Genomic DNA, 19,618 nt, shown 5'->3' with positions numbered 1-19,618 from the left:
AGGTGTACAGTGTTGAGGGAAGGCGATACGTGTATGCGCGCATGAGTGTGAGTGCGTGTGTACCCCATGTACACTCCCTGGGTGTATGCTTTAATTCAATTCTCCTTGTGTCTCCCTAGATGTTGACTAAGAGGGTGGGGGGACAATAGCGGGAGCTTACCCTGAAGCACCCATGGGGTGTGTGTGTGTGTGTGTGTGTGTGTGTGTGTGAGAGAGAGAGAGAGAGAGAGAGAGAGAGAGAGAGAGAGAGAGAGAGAGAGAGAGAGAGAGAGAGAGAGAGAGAGAGAGATACCACTCCATGTCACATCCACCCCTTCCTCAGAACCCAGCATCCTTCCCGCCCGTGCCCAGGGGTAGCCTCGCGGCCCCGCCCCCATCAGCTTAATCAGGGAGCGGCCTTTCCTCCGCCCCCAAGGACTCTCCCCTCTGGCGGTCCCCAGACTCCAGCATCCATTCCAGCTATTAGAGTCTCCCTCTCCCACTCTCCCTCTCAATCCGCCACCGTTCCTACCTGCTCCATGTTGTGCCCTCTCTATGCCACCCTCGCCCAGCCAGCGGGAGAGGGAAGCGGAGGCAGCGGGCCTTCCATGCAGGTCCTGTCCCCAGCCTAAGGCCAGGCAGTGCCAACACCAGCACCAGGCGGCAGGGGAGCCGCGGCGAAGCAGAGAAGCAGCTGCTGATGTCTGGCACACCAACCGCCCCTTCCCAGTCCCTTCCCTCCCTTCCCTTCGGGTCCCGCCCCTCTGCCCGCCCCCTCCCCGCCCCTCTTTGATGAAGGCATCACACATACACTCACACTCGGTAACACAGACCCCACCCAGTCAACACCTCCCACCCCTCTTTGCACCTTGCTTTCTGTCGGCACTGGAGAGAGAGGGGCTGCAGACGTGTCATGTGGTTGCCAGGCTCGGCATTGGAAGGGGAGGGACTCTCAAAGGGAGAGGCCCGTCATCACCTTCTCAGGGGTCAGGGAACTCAAGCCCCACGGACAAATAAATCTGCAACATCTTCAAGTGGGGAGAAAAAATGTGGGGAGACATCATCTGGAGTGAGATAGGGGATCATTCATTCCCAGAAAAACTTGACTTTTATTTCCCAGACTGAGGCAGAGAAAGCCCAGAGGCTCAGGGACCCCATCATTCCTTCTTTCAGTAAATCCTGTCTTTTTGGTGAAAAACACTGCAGGTCCTGAAAACCAGTTGGTTTGGAAGGTCTGGCCAAAGGGTCTTGCCTGCTGATTTTCCAGTGATGATGAGGAGTGGACAAACTAGATGAGGATGAGGGAACCCTGACTCAGTTTTGTACCGGAATCTTCAATTTAATCATCTACATCTGTCTCTAGGGCTTTTAATTGAGTTGAGGGCATAAATAATTCCCTCCCCCAAATTCCCTGTGTTTATATTGTGGTGAGGGGTGGGGGTGGGGGGGCATGGACAAAGGACAATAGAGCATGTGTCTGGGTGCTCATCCCCTGTACCCATGCAGATTAGCCCCTTTTCTGCAATTTAGTCATACAGAGCTGCCAAAAGCATGAAGAAGTTACGTCGCTTGCTTAGAGTCACACTGGCAGCATGTCAGAGGCAGAATCAAAACCCAAATCTCCCTGACTCTGAGGCCAACTCTATCCACTATACCATGCTGCCCCTCTTACAAGAGTAATCCACATTATTTACCCAGTTCCAGAGAAGGGACAACAGTGGCCAGAGTCCCTGGACAGCATCCAAAGAACCTGGCACTTTGGGAATGTGACCAATTTGTCTGAAGGATGTTGTGCCTCCCTAGCTAAGAGACATTCACTTTGAATCCTGTTGAGACACTACAGGGTTAGCGTAGATAGATGGATAGATAGATAGATAGATAGATAGATAGATAGATAGATAGATAGATAGATAGATAGATAGATAGATAGATACATAGATACATAGATACATAGATACATAGATAGATAGATACATAGATACATAGATAGATACATAGATACATAGATAGAGAGAGAGAGAGAGAGAGAGAGATAAAAAGATGTTTTTCTCCCATCCTAGACTGTCAGGGAAGAGTTATTGAGTGGTGTTCCTTATGCCAACCGTGCCCTTCTTGCCTGAAACATCCAGCCTGGCTAGGCAAGCCAGAGTCAAAAGGACGTCACATGAGTAGGCATGTGAGAGGTGGGCACTCTGCCCAAAGTGGGGGTACCCAGTCAGGGAGCATGGAGGGGGCAGTAATTAACCCAGACAGATCTTGTACTGAGAGAAGGGAGCCATGTATGTCAAGGAGGTAGATTCTCCGCCCAGACTCCTCCTTTAGTCAGCAAACTATTCAGGGTAAAAAGGGACAAGTCTTTTTTGTTCTGGTAACTTGGTTCTACTTTCTCTCCTCCCCCTATTCCACTGTCAGGCACTGGAGTGGGGAGAATTGGGGGGGGGGGGGCACCACAACAGAGGCAGGGACAAAGTTGGAAATCCTTTGTGCTTCTGGAGGGGAGGGAACTGAGGACAAAGGGGGCTTTATGGGTAGGGTATGTGTGGGGTGCTGGGGTGAGGGAGGCAGGAATGTAGACCAGGGGCAGGGAGGCCCAGAGCTCCCCAAGACAACTTAGTTTAGGGCCAGAGAAAGAGGTAAGGAGGAGTCTGACTCCCTCACTCCCCCTCAGTGGGCCAGATTCCTCCAACCCCCATAGACAGCTTGGCCATAGACAGTTTGAAGGAAGGGATACCACTTATGGCTCTGCCCAGAAGCCTTAGGGTCCTCCCCTGGAGCATTAATCCAGATCCTTTTACTTCTACTTCTCTCCCTTCTCCCAGCTTCCCAGGGTTCTGGGCAGTCATGCCTCTCGGTGTCCCCTAGATGACTGGCACAGTTCTCTCCTCAACTTCCCTCCTATGTCCTCTTTTTGCCCTAGTGGCCACTATGCCATCCAAGAGTCTGTGTCAATTGGCAGTGGAGTAGAGGGGGGAGGATAAGAGTGGTGTTAGACGGGTGGGGTCACAAGGCTATGGGGTCAATGGGTCCCTTTGTCCCTTCAGACAGAGTCTGTTCCAAGGCAGAGACAGACCAAGAAGGGAGACTTGCTTAGACAGACAACCAATAGTATTTCCCTGCCTCCAAGCCCAAGCTGAGGCGGCCAGCAGATTAACCCTCCCATGAGGGAAGGAAATGACAGGCAGAAAGAGGGTTGGGAAGTTGATATTAAAAATCCTCTCTAGTGCAGAGCATCATTGAAGTGCTATGGGAGTGGGGAGATGGGAGAGCAGCAGACACGGAGAGGAGGAGCAGACCAGAGAATGTGTTTCCTATCCTCATTTGACCTTATTTCCACTTCTCCATATTTAATGCTTCTCCTTAAGCAAAAGAGGCTTCCTGAGGCTCTCAATAATGCCTTTGCCATTGAACAAGGTTATAATTTCAGACAAAGAGCTACCAACACTTTCAACAATTCTCTGCTCGTTACTTTAGCTGTATGACCTTTGTTTTTGTTACCTGGTACATAGGATGGAGAGAAGGAGTGGACCTGTGACTTCGCTGATATTCCAGTGAGGAAGCTCCTTTCACCCAAGTAAAACAACAACAAAAAAAATATTCCCCTCTCCCCCGCCCCCGCCCCAGGAGCTTTACATTTCCTTGGGGGATGAGGGGAAAACAATATTTACACAGAGAAATAAATCTAAAGTATATAGACAAAGTACATAGGGATAGGGGCTGTACCCAGGATTTTATTGATCTAGGGAACTCCCAGGTTAGAAAATTCCCTCTACCAAAGCAAGTTGGCACTAGCTCTACTACTCAGTCTTAGAGTTATTTAGAGCGCTGAGGGGGTTAAGAGACTAGCCTAGAGTCACATGGTCTGTGTCACAGGTAGGGACTGAAGTCAGGGAGCCAGCTTTCTAGCTACTGTCAAGCTACTCCTCAACGAGCAAGTAGATATTTGTTGACTTGTTGACCTAAATCCACCAGGCTTCTGCCAGGCAAATCAGAGACCAGGTGGGGGAATAGGAATAATTGGAATGACTTATAAATCCTGGCTTTCTCCCGTTTTCGTTTGAGGCCATTCTCTCTATTTCTTCTAAGTTGATGATTTCCTGGAGGTAAAGGGAAGGGCTGAATCTGGGAGCAGCAGGTAAGGAAGGAAGCTACTGAATTATCTTGGGACAGGATGGATGGGGAAAACAACCGAAGACTGAGGGGAAGAGATGGGAGGAAGAAAGGGGGCAAGCAGGACTAGTTGTCATCCTCCACCTGCTGCTTGGTGAACAAAGCCAAAGATGATGCAATCCTGGGGAGGGAGGGCTGAGATTGCAAAGCATTTGAGAGGAAGATCTGGAGAGAGGGAGGGAGGAAGTGATTATGTGTGTCTTGTGTGTGTGCGTTGGTGGGGAGGCGGAACATCATGGAGGGTGCAGACAGGATTTAGGATAGCTACGGGGTGGAGGGGGAAGGGTTCTATCTGATCTTACAGTGAAAGCAGCTATCCCTGGACACTTTCCCTTGGTCTCTCCTGTCAGTGCCCTCCCTCCCCAAGGATTAGCTGGGGCTAAACCCATCCCAGATGCCATTTGTTGCTTTATAAAACAGAAGTCAGACATGATGCAACAATAGTATCATTCCAGATGTCCTCCTTGGAGGGGAATGACAGCTCTCTCTGGAGGGAAAAGGAGAGCAGGGTTGGGGGTAGTGGTAAGGAGAGAAAAAAAGATTAAGACAAACAAAGCTGAATGAATTTGGGGCGCACCCCACACCACTTTCCAAGAAGGTATTAAGCTATGGGATATTAAGTCCCATTTATGTCTTTGAGAGGCAAGGGATATAGCATTTTCCATGGGCACTGCCACCAGCAGGCATCTATCTACCCACTTTTTTTGGAGGGGGGATGGGAGAATCTCTCTCACCTCCAAGATGTCAGTTCCCTCAGCCTGAAAAGGCTAGAGAAAGCATAAAGAAAGCTATCGCCCACTCTTCTCGCCCTTTAGGAGACTCAGTGTTCTCCTCTACGGGACTGGACTAAAAATGGTCTCGAAGGTCCTTTCTAGCACTGATAACCTGATTTCATGAGATGGAAGCTGCCTGGCTTCCCAGCAGAACCACAAAGAAGGTTAAAACTCAGCTTCCTTCCAATGGGTGTGCACTATCCCCCAGGATAGGTCCATGTAGTGTTAAGTAATGGTTATGGGTCAAGTTAGAAATGCCTTTCCAAGCATCCCGTATACGTAGAACGACATAGCTCACACTGGCCACTAGGTGGCAGAGGAAGTCTGCCATAGACCTCTGCATATAACCTCCAATATCTACGTTTTCTATTGAGTTTTTTCTATTCTCTACTCCTCAAGGAGCTCTTCTGTCTTTTGCCACTTCCTTACCCTCACTTGACTCTATCTGTATCTCTCTGTGGCAAGTCCCTCTCCTAAAGGCTACACTTTTTTTCCTCACAGTTTTAAAAGTAATGCATAAAAATTTTATGTGCTTTTAAGAAATAATTATATTTTAACATTCATTTTTTAAAACTTTGAGTTGCCAATTCTCTTCTTCCCTTCAGGAGGCAATATGATACCAACTATACAAGCAAAGTCATGCAAAACATATTTCCAGATTAGCCATTTTGCAAAAGAACAATTTTTTTTTAAAAAAAGCAATAAAAACAAATGAAAAAATGTTTCAGTCTACTCTCAGTGTGCATCAGTTTTCCAGAGGTGGATAGCATTATTTTTCATCAGTCCTCTGGAACTGTCTTGCATCATTATATTGATTAGAGTAGCTAAGTCTTTCATGGCTAATCATTGTTACAATATAGCTGTTACAGTATACAGTGTTCTCCTGGTTCTGCTCACTTTGCATCAGTACATGTAAGTCTTCCCAGGTTTTTCCGAAACCATCCTGCTTTGTCATTTCTTATAGGAGAATAGCATTCCATCACAATCACATACCACAACTTGTTCAGCCATTCCCCAATTGATAAACATCCCCTTCAATCTCCAATTCTTTGACACCACAAAAACAACTGCTATACATATTTTTTGTGTGTATACACACACACACACACACACACACACACACATGTCCTTTTCTAAAAGCTATTCTTCTAAAATAGATTTCCTGAGGTTCTCAATCTTCCCACTGACTCTGGGCAGGACAATTACTTCAAAGAACCAGTCACTCCTTCAACCACTCTGCACCTTACTTACCTGTGTGACTTTTGACCTTATCCTCTCTGAGCCTCAGTTTCTTCATTTGTAAAATCAATGTTGATGACTTCCAAGGGTCCTACTAGCTCCAAATCTTATGATTCTGTGAGCAATTCAATTGAACAAAGGCTTTTTAAAATATTTGCTATATCTGAGGCACTCTGCTGGGCACTGGGCATGTCAAAATGCACCAAGATGTAATCCCTTGCCCTCAAGAAGCTGCTAGTTGTACACAATAGGGATATTAGGTATGTAGCACAAAATAGAAAATGATTAAGTACACAGAAGAGGTCAGAGTGGTCTGAAAGATTCCAGGCAACAGGGATCTCTTTTAGTGAGTGGTACCAAGAAAGACTTCATAGATGAGACTTGAGGATTTATCCAGTCATTCATTCACTTACTCAACAAACGTTTATTCAGCATCTATTATGTGCACATCATTTTTTCTTTTTTAAATTTATTTAAGTTTTCAACATTCATTTCCACAAAATTTTGAGTTCCAAATTTTCTCCCCATCTCTCCCCTCCCCCCACCCCAAAACGCCTTGCATTCTGATTGCCCCTTCCACCAATGTACCCTCCATACTAACACCCCTCCCTTCCCTTATCCCCACCTTTTCTCTTGTCCTGTAGGGCAAGATAAATTTCTATACCCCATTACCTGCATTTCTTATTTTCCAGTTATATACAAAAACATTTCTGAACATTTGTTCCTAAAACTTTGAGTTCCAACTTCTCTTCCTTCCTCCCTCCCCACCCATCCCCACTGAGAAGGCAAGCAATTCAATATAGGCTATATATATATATGTAGTTTTGCAAATGACTTCTATAAAAGTCATGTTGTATAAGACTAACTACATTTCTCTCCATCCTATCCTGTCCCCCATTTATTCTGTTCTCTCTTTGGACCTTGTCTCTCTCCAAGAGTGTTTACTTCTAAATTACTCCCTCTTCCCGTTTGGCCTCCCTTTCATCATCCCTTCCATCTTGCTTCTCCCCTTCTCCCCTACTTTCCTGTAGTGTAAAATAGGTTTTCATACCAAATTGAGTGAGCATGTTATTGCTTCCTTGGGCCAAATGTGATGAGAGTAAGCTTCACTTTTTCACTCTCATCTCCTCCCTTTTCCCCTCCATTGGAAAAGCTTTTTCTTGCCTCTTTTATGAGATAATTTGCCCCATTCCATTTCTCCCTTTCTCCTCTCAATATATTCCTCTCTCATCCCTTAATTTTATTTTTTTAGATATGATCCCTTCCTATTCAATTCACCCTGTGCTCTGTGTGTGTGTGTGTGTGTGTGTAATCCCTCCAACTACCCAGATACTGAGAAAAGTTTCAAGAGTTACAAATATTATCTTTCCATGTAGTAATATAAACAGTTCAACTTTAGTAAGTCCCTTGTGATTTCTCTCTCCTATTTACCTTTTCATGCTTCTCTTGATAATTGTGTTTGAAAGTCAAATTTTCTTTTCAGCTTTGGTCTTTTCATCAAGAATGCTTGAAAGTCCTCTGTTTCATTGAATGACCAATTTTTCCCCTGAAGTATTATACTCAGTTTTGCTGGGTAGGTAATTCTTGGTTTTAATCCTAGTTCCTTTGACTTCTGGAATATCATATGTAGAAGTTGCTAGATCTTGTGTTATCCTGATTCTATTTCCACAACACTCAAATTGTTTCTTTCTAGCTGCTTGCAATATTCTTCTTGACCTGGGAATTCTGGAATTTGGCTACAATATTCCTAGGAGTTTCTCTTTTTGGATCTCTTTCAGGAGGTGATCAGTGGATTCTTTCAATATTTATTTTGCCCTATGGTTCTAGAATATCAGGGCAGTTTTCCTTGATAATTTCATGAAAGATGATGTCTAGGCTCTTTTTTTGATCATGGCTTTCAGGTAGTCCTATAATTTTTAAATTGTTTCTCCTGAATCGATTTTCTAGGTCAATTGTTTTTCCAATGAGATAGTTCACATTATCTTCCACTTTTTTGTTCTTTTGTTTTGTAATTTTTTGGTTTCTCATCAAGTTATTAGCTTCCATCTGTTTCATTCTAATTTTTAAAGAACTATTTTCTTCAGTGAGTTTTTGAACTTCCTTTTCCATTTGGCTAATTCTGCTTTTTAAAGCATTCTTCTCCTCATTGGCTTTTTGGACCTCTTTTGCCAATTGAATTAGCCTATTTTTAAGGTGTTATTTTCTTCAGCATTTTTTTAGGTCTCCTTTAGTGAGCTTGTTGACTTGCTTTTCATGATTTTCTTGCATTGCTCTCATTTCTCTTCCCAATTTTTCCCTCCACCTCTCTTACTTGATTTTCAAAATCCTTTTTGAGCTCTTCCATGGCCTGGGACCATTGCACATTTATTTTGGAGGTTTTGGAGAGAAACCAAAATCATGTTTACATTAAGATATCTCGCTGGAATTTGGGAAGGATCTTCCTGCCATCATTTTATTTACCTTACACAAGTTATTCAACTTCTCCGAGCTTTAGTTTACTACAAGTCAAATGAGACTAATCTATGGTCACCTATACCATACCTCAAATCCTACGTCTAACAAAATATCACTGATTTGAACTATTAGAAAAACCACCCACCTAAATGAGTTTAAAAGAAAAGACTTTATGGCATATTTTTAAAAAGAAACTTAAAATTTTATTTATTCGAAATAAACATTCAAATTATTAACTACTCTGATGTTGGCATATACAGGTTCTGAAAGACAAAAACTACTTATAATTAGCATTGTACTCAAACATATGCTAACAAGAGATTGAAAAGTTCTCTAGTAGGTTAAACATTCTTCAGCCTATCTTGTTTACATGTTTTTGTCTTTCCTTCCCCACCCTATCCCCCCATGAAATATGAAAGGCTGAACTTCAGCTAGTCCAATGCTCATATTATCATGAATTTTGTTGTTTACGTTGTGTCCAATTCTTCGTGACCATATTTTGGGGTTTTGTTAGCAAAGATATTGGAGTGCTTTGCCATTTCCTTCACTAGCTGCTCATTTTACAGATGAGAAACTGAGGCAAACAGGGTTAAGTTCTCTAGATCACACAGCTAGTGTCATAGGTTGGATTTGAACTCATGAAGATGAGTCTTCCTGACTCCTGGGCCCAGCACTCTATCCTAGCACCACCTAGCTGCCCTATCGTGAATTAGGATAGTAAAAATTTATCATACTGTTATCATACTATTGAATTGTAAACTCCATGAGGGTAGAGACTATAGATTACTTCTATGAACCTAGCATAGTCTTTTGCACAAAACAACCAAATGGTTATTTTTTTAAAGCACAATTCAATTTATTCCTTGTTTACAAAAAAACATCTATCTATGTGGTTGCCATAGCAGTTGCTTGGGTCCTCCAGACAGACATGCTAGTGTGTCTTCATAAGATGGTCAATGAATTCCAGATAGGGAGACTTAGTGAATATAGTGTTTTTCCACAGTTCTGGGGTTAGGTAACTGTATGTTTGTTTGACTGCTATACTGACTTTCTTTATGGAGAAAATGCAGCCACGACTCACAAGTTCAATCACAGAGAAACTTGACATTTTTCTTTTTTTACACTAAGTGTCTAGGTGACTCTCTCCTGAGGATGGCTGAAGCAACCTAAACTCCTAAAGATCCAGGTTAAAATCTAAGAAGGTCTAAGTGTTGTAGTTATGATGTTGAAGGCTCTTAGGCAGAATTATCAAATGCCTCAGCATTTAAATTTTAGGCTTCATTTTTCCTTTTCACTGTCTCCTGATTTTGTAGAGGGAAAAACTGTTGAAGCAAACTCTCAAAGTCCCCATGTTTTCAGTTGTATTGCCTTCAATACTGCCCTTTGGTCTAGTCTCAGAAAGAGGGAAAGGCCATGGCAGTACTACATGAAGAGAGATTATTAAAAGACAGCAGAGGGAGAAAAGGAAGTTTAAGTGGGATTAGAATACTTTATCACCAGTTGACAGATTTTGCTGCTTCTCCTTCTCCATTAGGATCTACAAAAATGTAATTCCTAAATTGAAGGCGCTTAGAACTGGTGCAGCTATTTCTAAAGTTTCCATCTTACTGAATCAGCAGAATGGGGCTGAGAATGAATCTTGGTTGCTCTTGTGTGATCTTGTTCCTTCCAGGGATTTGAGTTTCCTAATATATTAAAAAAAAAAAAAAATGAGGATAGTGGACTAGAAGTGGTAATGGTCCACACTACAATGATGCTACAAAAAGGAAGGAGACAATGGAGATCCACTATTCTCTAAAACAAATTCAGTCTCCACCACCAATCTCAAACAAGGCATCTTGGGGTCACCTGACTGACCACATTTCTCAACAAATTTCTTTCCTTTTCTTACTCTTCCCCACCCCCAAATCTTACGCCTACAAATCTATGATCCTGTGATAGGGAGGCCTTTGGTCAATGGCCTGAAACAACCTCCATTTTTTGTGGGTGGACAGGAAAAGGGAAAAGAGTTAGACAAGAAAGGAAGTGGAAACATGGATGGACTGGGGACTCCAGTGAGACTTATTCAAATTCTCAACTCAGACAAATAGGACCACTGGTGAGTCACTTATTGTCTCTGGGTCTTAGTTTTCCTATCTGTAAAATGAGAATGATACCTGGAATATGGACTTCATAAAGGTTTTGTAATAAGATGGATATAAAGTACATTGTGTAAATGTCAACAATTATTATCAACAGACATCTACCAAGTGCCATATGCTTCTGCCCGACATCCCTTCTGGCATCATTAAATCTCACAAGTTCCCCTTTGAAAATTCTACCTGGCATCCAGGAATTTGCCCAATCTTTAGAGGAAGGCCATCTGACTCCATTAAAGAGTAAATAATACTAATTATTAGGGATGAAGTTGTGTGATATGGCCAAGGAAGCTAGAGAGAAACCAACACAAAGCCATTTCTAAACATTTTTATTTCAAATCCCCTTCCCACCCATCCCCAAAAAAGACATGGGTCTGAACAACAGTCATAAAAAGGAGATACAAACACAAGAGTCAAATGTCTCCCGCACCAACACTTACAAAAAAACTGGGAATTTTACATGGGATTTCCAAACAGGACCTGCAGCAGCTACTAATGTCTGAATACAAGAGTCCAAACATGCCTATTAATACAATATATACAGACAATCCCCATTCTGTAACTAATCTACAGGTACATCCAAACATCCCCCCACCCCCCACCCCAAGAAAAATACCAAAACACACCCAAAGTGCATTTGTTATGTTTATATCAAAACATCTTCCCATCCCCCATACTCTTCCCCCCTTAAAGATTGGCCTGCAAGTCTATTTTTTAACCATTTAGTACATTTTAATAGTTTATGAAAATAAATTATACAGCAACTATTTTAATAAATTAAGCACAAAAGATAGGGAACAAGGGGAAGGTAGGAAGAAAAATATGTCCAAACTCAGTGGGAAAAGAAGCCAGGTCACTTTGGGCTGGTGGTAGTGAGGATGATTTCAAGAAGGGCATAAAGTTGGGGGTGGGAAGTAAAGGGGAAGGGACTGGCTAGCTTCTGGTTGAGAATGAGCAAACAACCTGAGCCCAGATTTGAGCACCCTGCTTTTAAAGTTTCCCTAGAACACGAATAGACAGATAATGGTTTTGTCACTGACAACACCAGTTTCTGCATTCAAACAAGCTAATCTTGCAAGAGATCAGTGTCTGGATTTTGATGTTCTTTGGAAAATTCATGGTGCAACTCTAGGGGTTAGAACCTTCCCAAGAGAGAATCCTGGGTGGGAGAAATCAAGCAGATGTTCTTGATCCACTTCTGCAGGCTGAGGAGCTAAGACAGAGAAGACTCCAGCTTCTGAGCTGAGGCTCTACATCTGTGACTGACCACCTTAGTTTTGGTAAAGGGTATAAACTGTGTTTTTCTTGCATTCCTTCTCTAGGGGCAAAGAAGATCGCAGTCCAGCTGCGACCATACATTTAAGTCTATCCTACTGTTGGCTGCCTGACTTCCTTCTAGGCTGCTGCCTCATGCCCTTCTGTGGGAAGTGTTCCATGGACTCTTTAAGATGAGATGAAATACAAATGATGATGAGTCAACAAACCCAGCATGCAGGGCTGGCTGGAAAGAGACCGATGGAGAACAACAGGAAGAATGAGGAAGGAACATGGTGGCAGCACCAAGCCAGAAAAGGGAAAAGGAGTGAAGAGGACAAATACAGAAATGTCACATAATCTGCATGTAAAGTAAAGGTTTTTCCTTGTGTCAGAAAATAAAACTTTAAAAACAGTGCATCACCATTTCTGTTTTAACTGCAGCACCTGGATCCCTAGCTTTCCTGTCTTTGTGGCTTACCCCCTATACCCCACCCCTACCCCAAATCTATCACTTCCAAATCCTCCTCTAGATTGTGCTGAGCATGAAGGATCACGTTCTCCAGGTTATAACTGGATGTCTCAAGGACTTCTGTACTTGACTCTGCCTTCTTAAGTCTTATGACCCAATAATCCTTAGACAATTATTATAAAGGTCATTTTAAAGGGAGAGGGGGAGGTTGGTTCATTAATTTTTTTTCTTTTTAAATAAAAAAAGTTTTACTCCCCAGGAGCAAATAAATCATTTTGAACTACCAATAAACACTGCTGCAGTGAAAAGAAAGATGGCTACATGTATGCAATAGCACAAATTCAGTGTAAGACCAGCTATGTTGGAGACTATAGATAAAAGCACTTACCCTCTCCCTCTTCTGACCCTCCCCACCCCCCACAAACCAAACCAAAAGATTCCCATAGGGAAAATGTCTAACTCTAAAGCTCCTCCCTTGGGGGCAGAGGACATTTTCTTAAGCTTGGCAAACATGTCAGGTCCCCCCCAACAGAGATGCTCCCAACTCCCCAAATGATGGGTAACAATTCTGTAAGTGAAAACAGACATGCACCCAGACTTTCAGACCTCTTAGAATCATTGCCGGGACTTTCAACCCCAGAGCTCAAAAGGAAGTTAGAGGCAACAAGGAAGGTAAAAGAGAAAACAAAAACATTTTTTCTGCTAAGAGCAGAGGGTTCAGGAAAGCTTTGCTGTTCCAGAAGCCCAGAGCAAAGACCTGAGAGGCTGGGCCTTCTCCTAGCATGTCTCTCTCCTTTTGCCTCATCTCCAGCACCTCTCTTGGGTGCCCTGACCTCCCTCAACTCTTCTTGGGAGCAGAGTGGGTTGGAAGCTCCTGTCACCTCCACACTGTTCCCAATCTTAATAAAGAGAAGGGGTTTTTATATAAGCAGCTCTACTAGAAACAGAATGGAGTTGGCCCCACCCCTTTCCAAGTCCCTTCCCTGAGGCAGCTCAGGCTCCAGAGGGTTCCAATCATTATATCTAGGCACAGGGCCACTAGGTCCCCAGGCCAAGGCAAACATTATTGATCAGGAGCCTCAAAGCCATCTGTCCTCACCCATAGATGTATATCTCCCCACAAGTCCCACCCTCCCTACCCCCATCGCAGCATACGAATTTCAAGTAATAGCAAGTTATAGCAGTAGTTGTCACTAGCTCACATAAGTCTAAATCTTTTCCTGTCCTAAGGAAGGTTACAGTAAATAATGGACAAGAGGATTAATTCAGTGAGTCTGCTTTGCAAATAGCCCAAGGGTGCAACTGACATCACTTGCCCAAGCCAACCCTTTTGGAAGTGATGATCCTCTGTCTTTTCCAGTTTTTGTGACTTAAAAAGAAAACGGGAGTAGGGAAGAATGAGTTCATGAGTAAACTTGCCATTTTCATCGAGTTTAATGTGAATGAGGAAGAGGTAGGTAAGTCAGTCTAATCAGAAGGTATCTGAAGGAGGGCATGAAGGGTATATGTTTCTAGCATAGCTGCTCGGCCTTTCCCTGTTCTACTTCCAACCCCTTGGGCCTGATTTTTCAGGGTCACTTCAGCCACTCCTTCAGCCACCATTTTCTGTTGTTCCCAGACTCACTTCCTGAGGACAGCCAAGTCCCTTCCCACCCTTTTCTGCTCTACCATACCCTGCTGTGGGATGAGCAACCAGCAAGAGGCTGCCAGCAGGGCAGCTGCCTCTGCAACCAAGGAGAGGGAAGACGTGGGGAGAACTGTCAATTTTTCAGGTCAGTTTGAGGATTTGAGAATTCAAATAATGCCAGTGAAATCCAAATGCCTTTAGAGAAAAGGGCAATGTTACACATTACTTCCTCAACTGTCCCTGTGGAACAATAGGTGGGGGTTGGCAGTTTTCAGAGGGCCCTGAGAGGCTGCCAGGAAAGCGGAAAGTAGTTCTTGAAGACCACTCAGCAGTCTGCCTCCAGATACCCTCTTGGGGTTCAGATCTGCTGATGAATCTTGGAGGTTTCTACTATAAACCAATGAGCTGAAAGAAAAGGAGGAAAAACTCAAAGCTGATGCATGTAACTAGTATGGCTTGGGGCTCTGTGGTTCCCAACATGTCTCACTCCTTCTGGGTATCTACTCATGCTGCTCTATCTCTTTCTGCCTATTTCAATCCCACCAAGCTTTCAAGTTTCACATCTACAAAGCCTTCCCTGCCTGCTTCTACTTCACAGAGACCGCTCCCTTAACTCCTATTAAACATCTACTGCAATTTGGCAGTTGATTCTACATTGTAACACTGTTTTTTAAATGCTTTGTGTAATGTAAAGTATCTCCCCAAATTCTTATCTAAACTTAGGGCAGGAATCAGATTCCAGACTCCTTTTGAATCCCCACAATACCTTGAAAATACCGGAAGATCAATCTTTCATTAGCAATAGACAAAGAAAATAGGGGTTCAGCATCTGTCTTTTTCTGATCCCAACTTTCCTCTTCAGGATCAAGGTTCACAGGTGCTCAGTCTATTTCTTCATTAACAGTGTTCCTTTAAGAGCCACAGAAAGGAAATGATCCTTGTGATATGAGTGGCGGGCTATGTTAATACTGCAAAACAGATTTCATGGCCAGATTTCCTAGGTGTCTTTACATCCTTTTAAAGATTTATAGTTTGGGAGACCAATCATTTGAGATGGGGGACATGTGACAGGAGGAGTCACCATCTCAGCCTTCAGTAGTCAATGCTTCCAAATGAGGTATTTCTACAAATTACTGAGACACACTTCAGGCCCCACTCCAGACTTTCAGGAAACCACGATCTTGGTTTGTTAACAGTAATATGAAGTAGAGATAAACACAGGGGAACTGTGGAGACAGTTTCATGGAGCACCTATTGCAGGGCATGAACAGTCTTCTTTATACTGCAGTTCCTCTTAGATCAGAATTTTTATAAGTTTACATCTTAATATGAAATTTCCAATCAGTCAATTCCACATGACAACAATCTCAAAAGCTTATCATTCAGAGTCAGGTAATGGTCACCTTTGGGACAAGTTTTAAGCTTCCAAAAAGCCTCCCTGCATTTTCCCTTTCAACAGAAATACTTAAGGGTCAATGCCATAGGACAGAAAAGCTTACAAATCAGCACTGGATTGGATTTCTCATCAAAAGAAGGGCAGTGATCCATAGTATTCTTCACCCCCTTGCTACCTCCCTAGTCCAGAAGCTGAATGGCATGCTTAGACAGGAAGATAAACTTTAAAACATGAGATTTAACACTCTGCTGATTCTAAGGATCCTGAACTCTGGGGATAGCATCTCTAGAAAAAGGGCAATGGTTTTGTCCCTCACCTCTATCCTCATTCTATGTAACTGGTGGATGGATTAGCAGGGAAACACTACATGTTTCCATGAAGAATATGAAACCACAATTGGGGCTTTGAATCATTCAAGCAACAATAAAAATACTATTTCCTTTGTAGAAGCGATGGGATGTACCATGTCCGGAGTAAAATGTGCTGCTATAGGAGAGAAGGGAGAACTAAAATGCTTTTTTTTATTTCTTCCTGTTTAGAAGGAACAGAAGTACCCTGAGGTCACAGATTTCAGGAAATAGGTAGAGCAAATTTTAAAAGCTTCTAAATGTCAGAGGCATGTGATTTCAAAATCTCAGACCTCAAACAGGTGTGAAAAGACTTCAAATTCGTTGTGAACACGACCCATTTGTCAGTTTCTTTCCCACAATATTTTGTTCCATATTGTCTGCCCTTATTCATCAGATCCTCTAAGGAGCCTATACTTTATACAAAAGGCTCTTAACTAGGGAACGCCAAATTCCTCATTCTGACCTCCCTCAGGTCCCTATTACTTATGACATGTTTTCTCCACTGCAGAGCACCAAAGGGTCTGTTCATAAGCCCTTTCTTGTCACTGATTGGGGCAGCTCTTTCCCAAACCCACCTCAAATGGGCACAATCTCCAGCTGCTTTTAAGACTGTTTTCCATCCTGAAAATGGAAATATCAAAAATAAAACTTCTGAAAAAGAAACAGTACTGAGACTTTTTCCACCTTTCCGAGGAGCTGATCCAGTTGTATGATCCCAACAAGGGATTAAGAGCTGGCAGGTGGCATTCCCACCTCAAGAACTTTGTTGTTGTGTGCTTCTTCTGTGCCTTATCTGGGAATCAAACATTTTGTACAGAAAGTCCTAACTGTTCCTTCTTCCCATTTGCTCTTCACTTCCCTTATCAACCATGCAGCTTTATTTGGTTCTTTGCAACTGGAGCGTGGCCACCAAAATACCTTAGGTGGAAAAGAAAGAAAAATCAAATCAATAAGGACAAAGGCCCAACATTCTTGAAGTAGAATGGATATTGTTAAACAGTAAAATGCAATGGGTACCAAGGGTACCAACAAAAATTATCTTAAGTTATGTAACAAAGGCAGACATCTTGTGGCACCTGTCACTTGGTGGCATCCTATGACTCCTTATCCTTTTCTCTGTGTCCCCTAACACCTTTCCTGAAGGTCTCATAGCCTTCTATTTTTCCCCATAGGCTCACAAGTGGCCCTCACAGGCAAGGCACAGTTATGGATAGTGCCTTGGGGCTAAAACAATCTATAATTACTTCACTAACATCTTGGGTGCCTGGCTCCTAATAGGCTGTCACCAATTTGGGAAAGTTACACCAAATGGTCAAGAAAACAGCTGCTGAGGTTGGCTGCTTTAACTTTGTACTGGTCCTGATTTAAGAAGGGTTTTATCAGTTGAGACTCAAGTTGTAGACTAACAAGTACCATAACCATGTAAGACAAGGGTCTCACAATATATGTACAGCAGGAACCATATAGGGTTATTCTTGTTGTTACTGTTTGTCCAATGGCATCACAGGGTGACACGAATTGGATTTAAGTAAGGCAAAATTGCACAAGGTCATCAGCCTCACTCTCTTCTTGAGTTACTGGAAGTCTAGCAGCAGGACAAAAATGGAGACAACTGACAAGAGCCCTACATGCAGTGGATATGCCCTGGATGTGGTGGATATAACCTTGGTGTCTTAAGTGTCTGACTAAGTTCTAAGTGCTCCATAGCACCTGCTTCAACCACCTTCATGGTCTAGCCATGCTACAGCTTCTTGGAACCACAGGAGAGAGTTGGATGAATCTATTATTATCCAACTGTACTGGGTTAGCCACAGAGTTTTAAGAAAAATAATCTTACTCTGATTAATAAGGTAGTGGGGGGAAGGAGGTTGTGGAGGGTAAAATTTCTCCTTTTAAAAAAGGATGGGCACAGAAATGATGCTGTCTTTGGGAAGTACATTTTTTTGGTGGCACCCATAGCCTAATACTGTGGTTCTATAGATCTGTGCAACAGTCTCATCATTTGGGATGGTGTTGGCAAACCAGGAAATAAAAATGCCAGGACTTCTTGACTGACGTTTGGAAGCACTGTGAGACACTGCATACACTTTCATCCCTTATGGTACACACATTCTAAAATTACCATGCAGAGAAATCCTATTGGTTACTACATCCCTTAGATTTCTATAAATGTTGCCTTAAGACAGATCTATGCATCAGATACTATTTCACTAGTACTGTGGAAACAACACCAAAATTAGTGCATGAAAGACAGAATTTGAGTCCTGCTTCTAGTTTAGGTCTTAGTTTCCACATTTATAAAATTAAAAGAGTTGGAATAGGTGGTCCCGAGATGCAATTTACCTAAATCCTGCCAAAATATCCCTGTTCTTATTGGTCTACATAACTCATTTACTAAAGAAAGACTTAGAATACTTAGAGTCAGGAGAAAGGGCACAGAGAAGTTCATGAATAGCCTTAGCTAAAGGAAAACATAGACCCACCATAAAGTGTGTTGTATATATAACATGGGCAAATATATGTAAAATTACTCTCCCTTTATTATAGAATGGCAGTAGGGATGAAGATCAAAAGTAAAAGCTCCCTTTTCATTTTAAGATACCTCTATTGATAGTTTTTTGTTTTGGCTTTTTGGGGAGAGTCTTACCAGTTCTAAAGAAAAAAAGACAACAGAATTCCAGCAACTTTCCCCTCTCTTCTTCCATCCTTCAACATCCTTTATTAAGAAAGATTCAGAATTTTTCTAAAAATACATGATGCCAAAGAGCTTTACAGGAAGAAAAATTAGCGGGCCAGCAAAGGGTACATAAACTCTTAAAGTGAATTTTCTGGTTCATCAATTGTCTCCAATAATTTTCCCCCTGTGGTCCAAATGGAACTCTAGAAAGAGGTGAAATAGCTGCCCTCCCTATGCTCTGAGTTCTTGACTATGGTTGCCATTTAATTTGCTGGTGATGAGAGATTTTCTCTGATTTCTAAATAATTGTATATGAGAGAAACCAAAAATTATTCTCCACCACAGCTGATTATGTACCTGAGGGTGAATAAATTCAGGGTGGGCATCTTCCAAGAAAGGTGGAAAAAGTTACCCACTTAGTATCCAGCACCATATTCATTTATAGGTATCTTTACCTTTCTCTCTAAATATTCTTTTAGGTGTTTCACATTAATGTCTTAAGGTATCAAGACAGAAGTGGAAAAAAACACTGGATTTGGAGTCACAGGCCTGGGTTCAAAACCTGGCTCTGCCACTCACTCCCCATGCAACCCTGGGCAAATAGCTTAATCTCTCTGAGCTTGTTTCCTCATATGCAAAATTTAGAGTTGGTGGCCTCTAAAGTCTGCTCTAGCTTACACCTACGACCCTCTCTATTCTAGACTATAAGCTCCTTGAGGGAAAGAAGGCGCTTAATACAGGGTTCAGTACAGAAAGAAAGTACTCAATTCATGCCTCTGAAATCATTGAGGAGAACACTGCAGAGTAGGGCACATACCTGACCTGACAGCAACACAACTGTCATGGGGGCCCCTCGCTACGTGGAGGGCTCCACCTCCGGCTTCTGTTTTGAAATGAGCTGCGCTTCCTTCAAGGACAGATATACTTCTTCTTGAGGATCATAGTAGTAGAACTTTCTGATGTAAGAAATCAGAGGCCTACGACACAGAATTGGCAGGAGCAATTATAATAAAAGATATATTATGTAATAAAAATTTTTAAAGAAAAATAAGGCTCTATTCCCTTCCTCCTATAGACAAGGGAGACCATTCT

General features: G+C 42.6%; 2 protein-coding genes and 1 long non-coding RNA gene across 4 annotated transcripts in view; 1 reads left to right on the top strand and 2 right to left on the bottom strand.

The window, feature by feature from the left end:
• ARHGAP23 (Rho GTPase activating protein 23) overlaps positions 1-535 on the bottom strand; it is a 123,452-nt gene extending 122,917 nt beyond the window's left edge. Inside the window, exon 1 of the mRNA XM_072646226.1 lies at positions 512-535. Coding sequence (XP_072502327.1) covers positions 512-520 — 9 coding nt within the window. The 5' untranslated portion in view covers positions 521-535. The remainder of the gene's footprint in view (positions 1-511) is intronic.
• A 3,446-nt stretch (positions 536-3,981) lies between these two features.
• LOC140528416 (uncharacterized) lies at positions 3,982-12,422 on the top strand. The gene is made up of 2 exons (XR_011975183.1): positions 3,982-4,111; positions 12,073-12,422. It is a non-coding gene; the product is annotated as an uncharacterized lncRNA (long non-coding RNA).
• SOCS7 (suppressor of cytokine signaling 7) overlaps positions 11,063-19,618 on the bottom strand; it is a 38,085-nt gene continuing 29,529 nt past the window's right edge. For both annotated transcript variants that reach the window (XM_072646220.1, XM_072646221.1), the window contains 2 exons: positions 19,344-19,503; positions 11,063-16,767 (listed from right to left, as the gene is read on the bottom strand). In XM_072646220.1, the coding sequence (XP_072502321.1) occupies positions 19,383-19,503 (121 nt within the window). In that variant the 3' untranslated portion in view covers positions 11,063-16,767; positions 19,344-19,382. The remainder of the gene's footprint in view (positions 16,768-19,343; positions 19,504-19,618) is intronic.

This window comes from Notamacropus eugenii, chromosome 2 (assembly GCF_028372415.1).
Source record: "Notamacropus eugenii isolate mMacEug1 chromosome 2, mMacEug1.pri_v2, whole genome shotgun sequence".
NCBI classification, from domain to species: Eukaryota; Metazoa; Chordata; class Mammalia; order Diprotodontia; family Macropodidae; genus Notamacropus; species Notamacropus eugenii.
The sequence above is the reverse complement of the archived record's forward strand: the minus strand, read 5'-3'. Positions and strand labels throughout refer to the sequence as shown.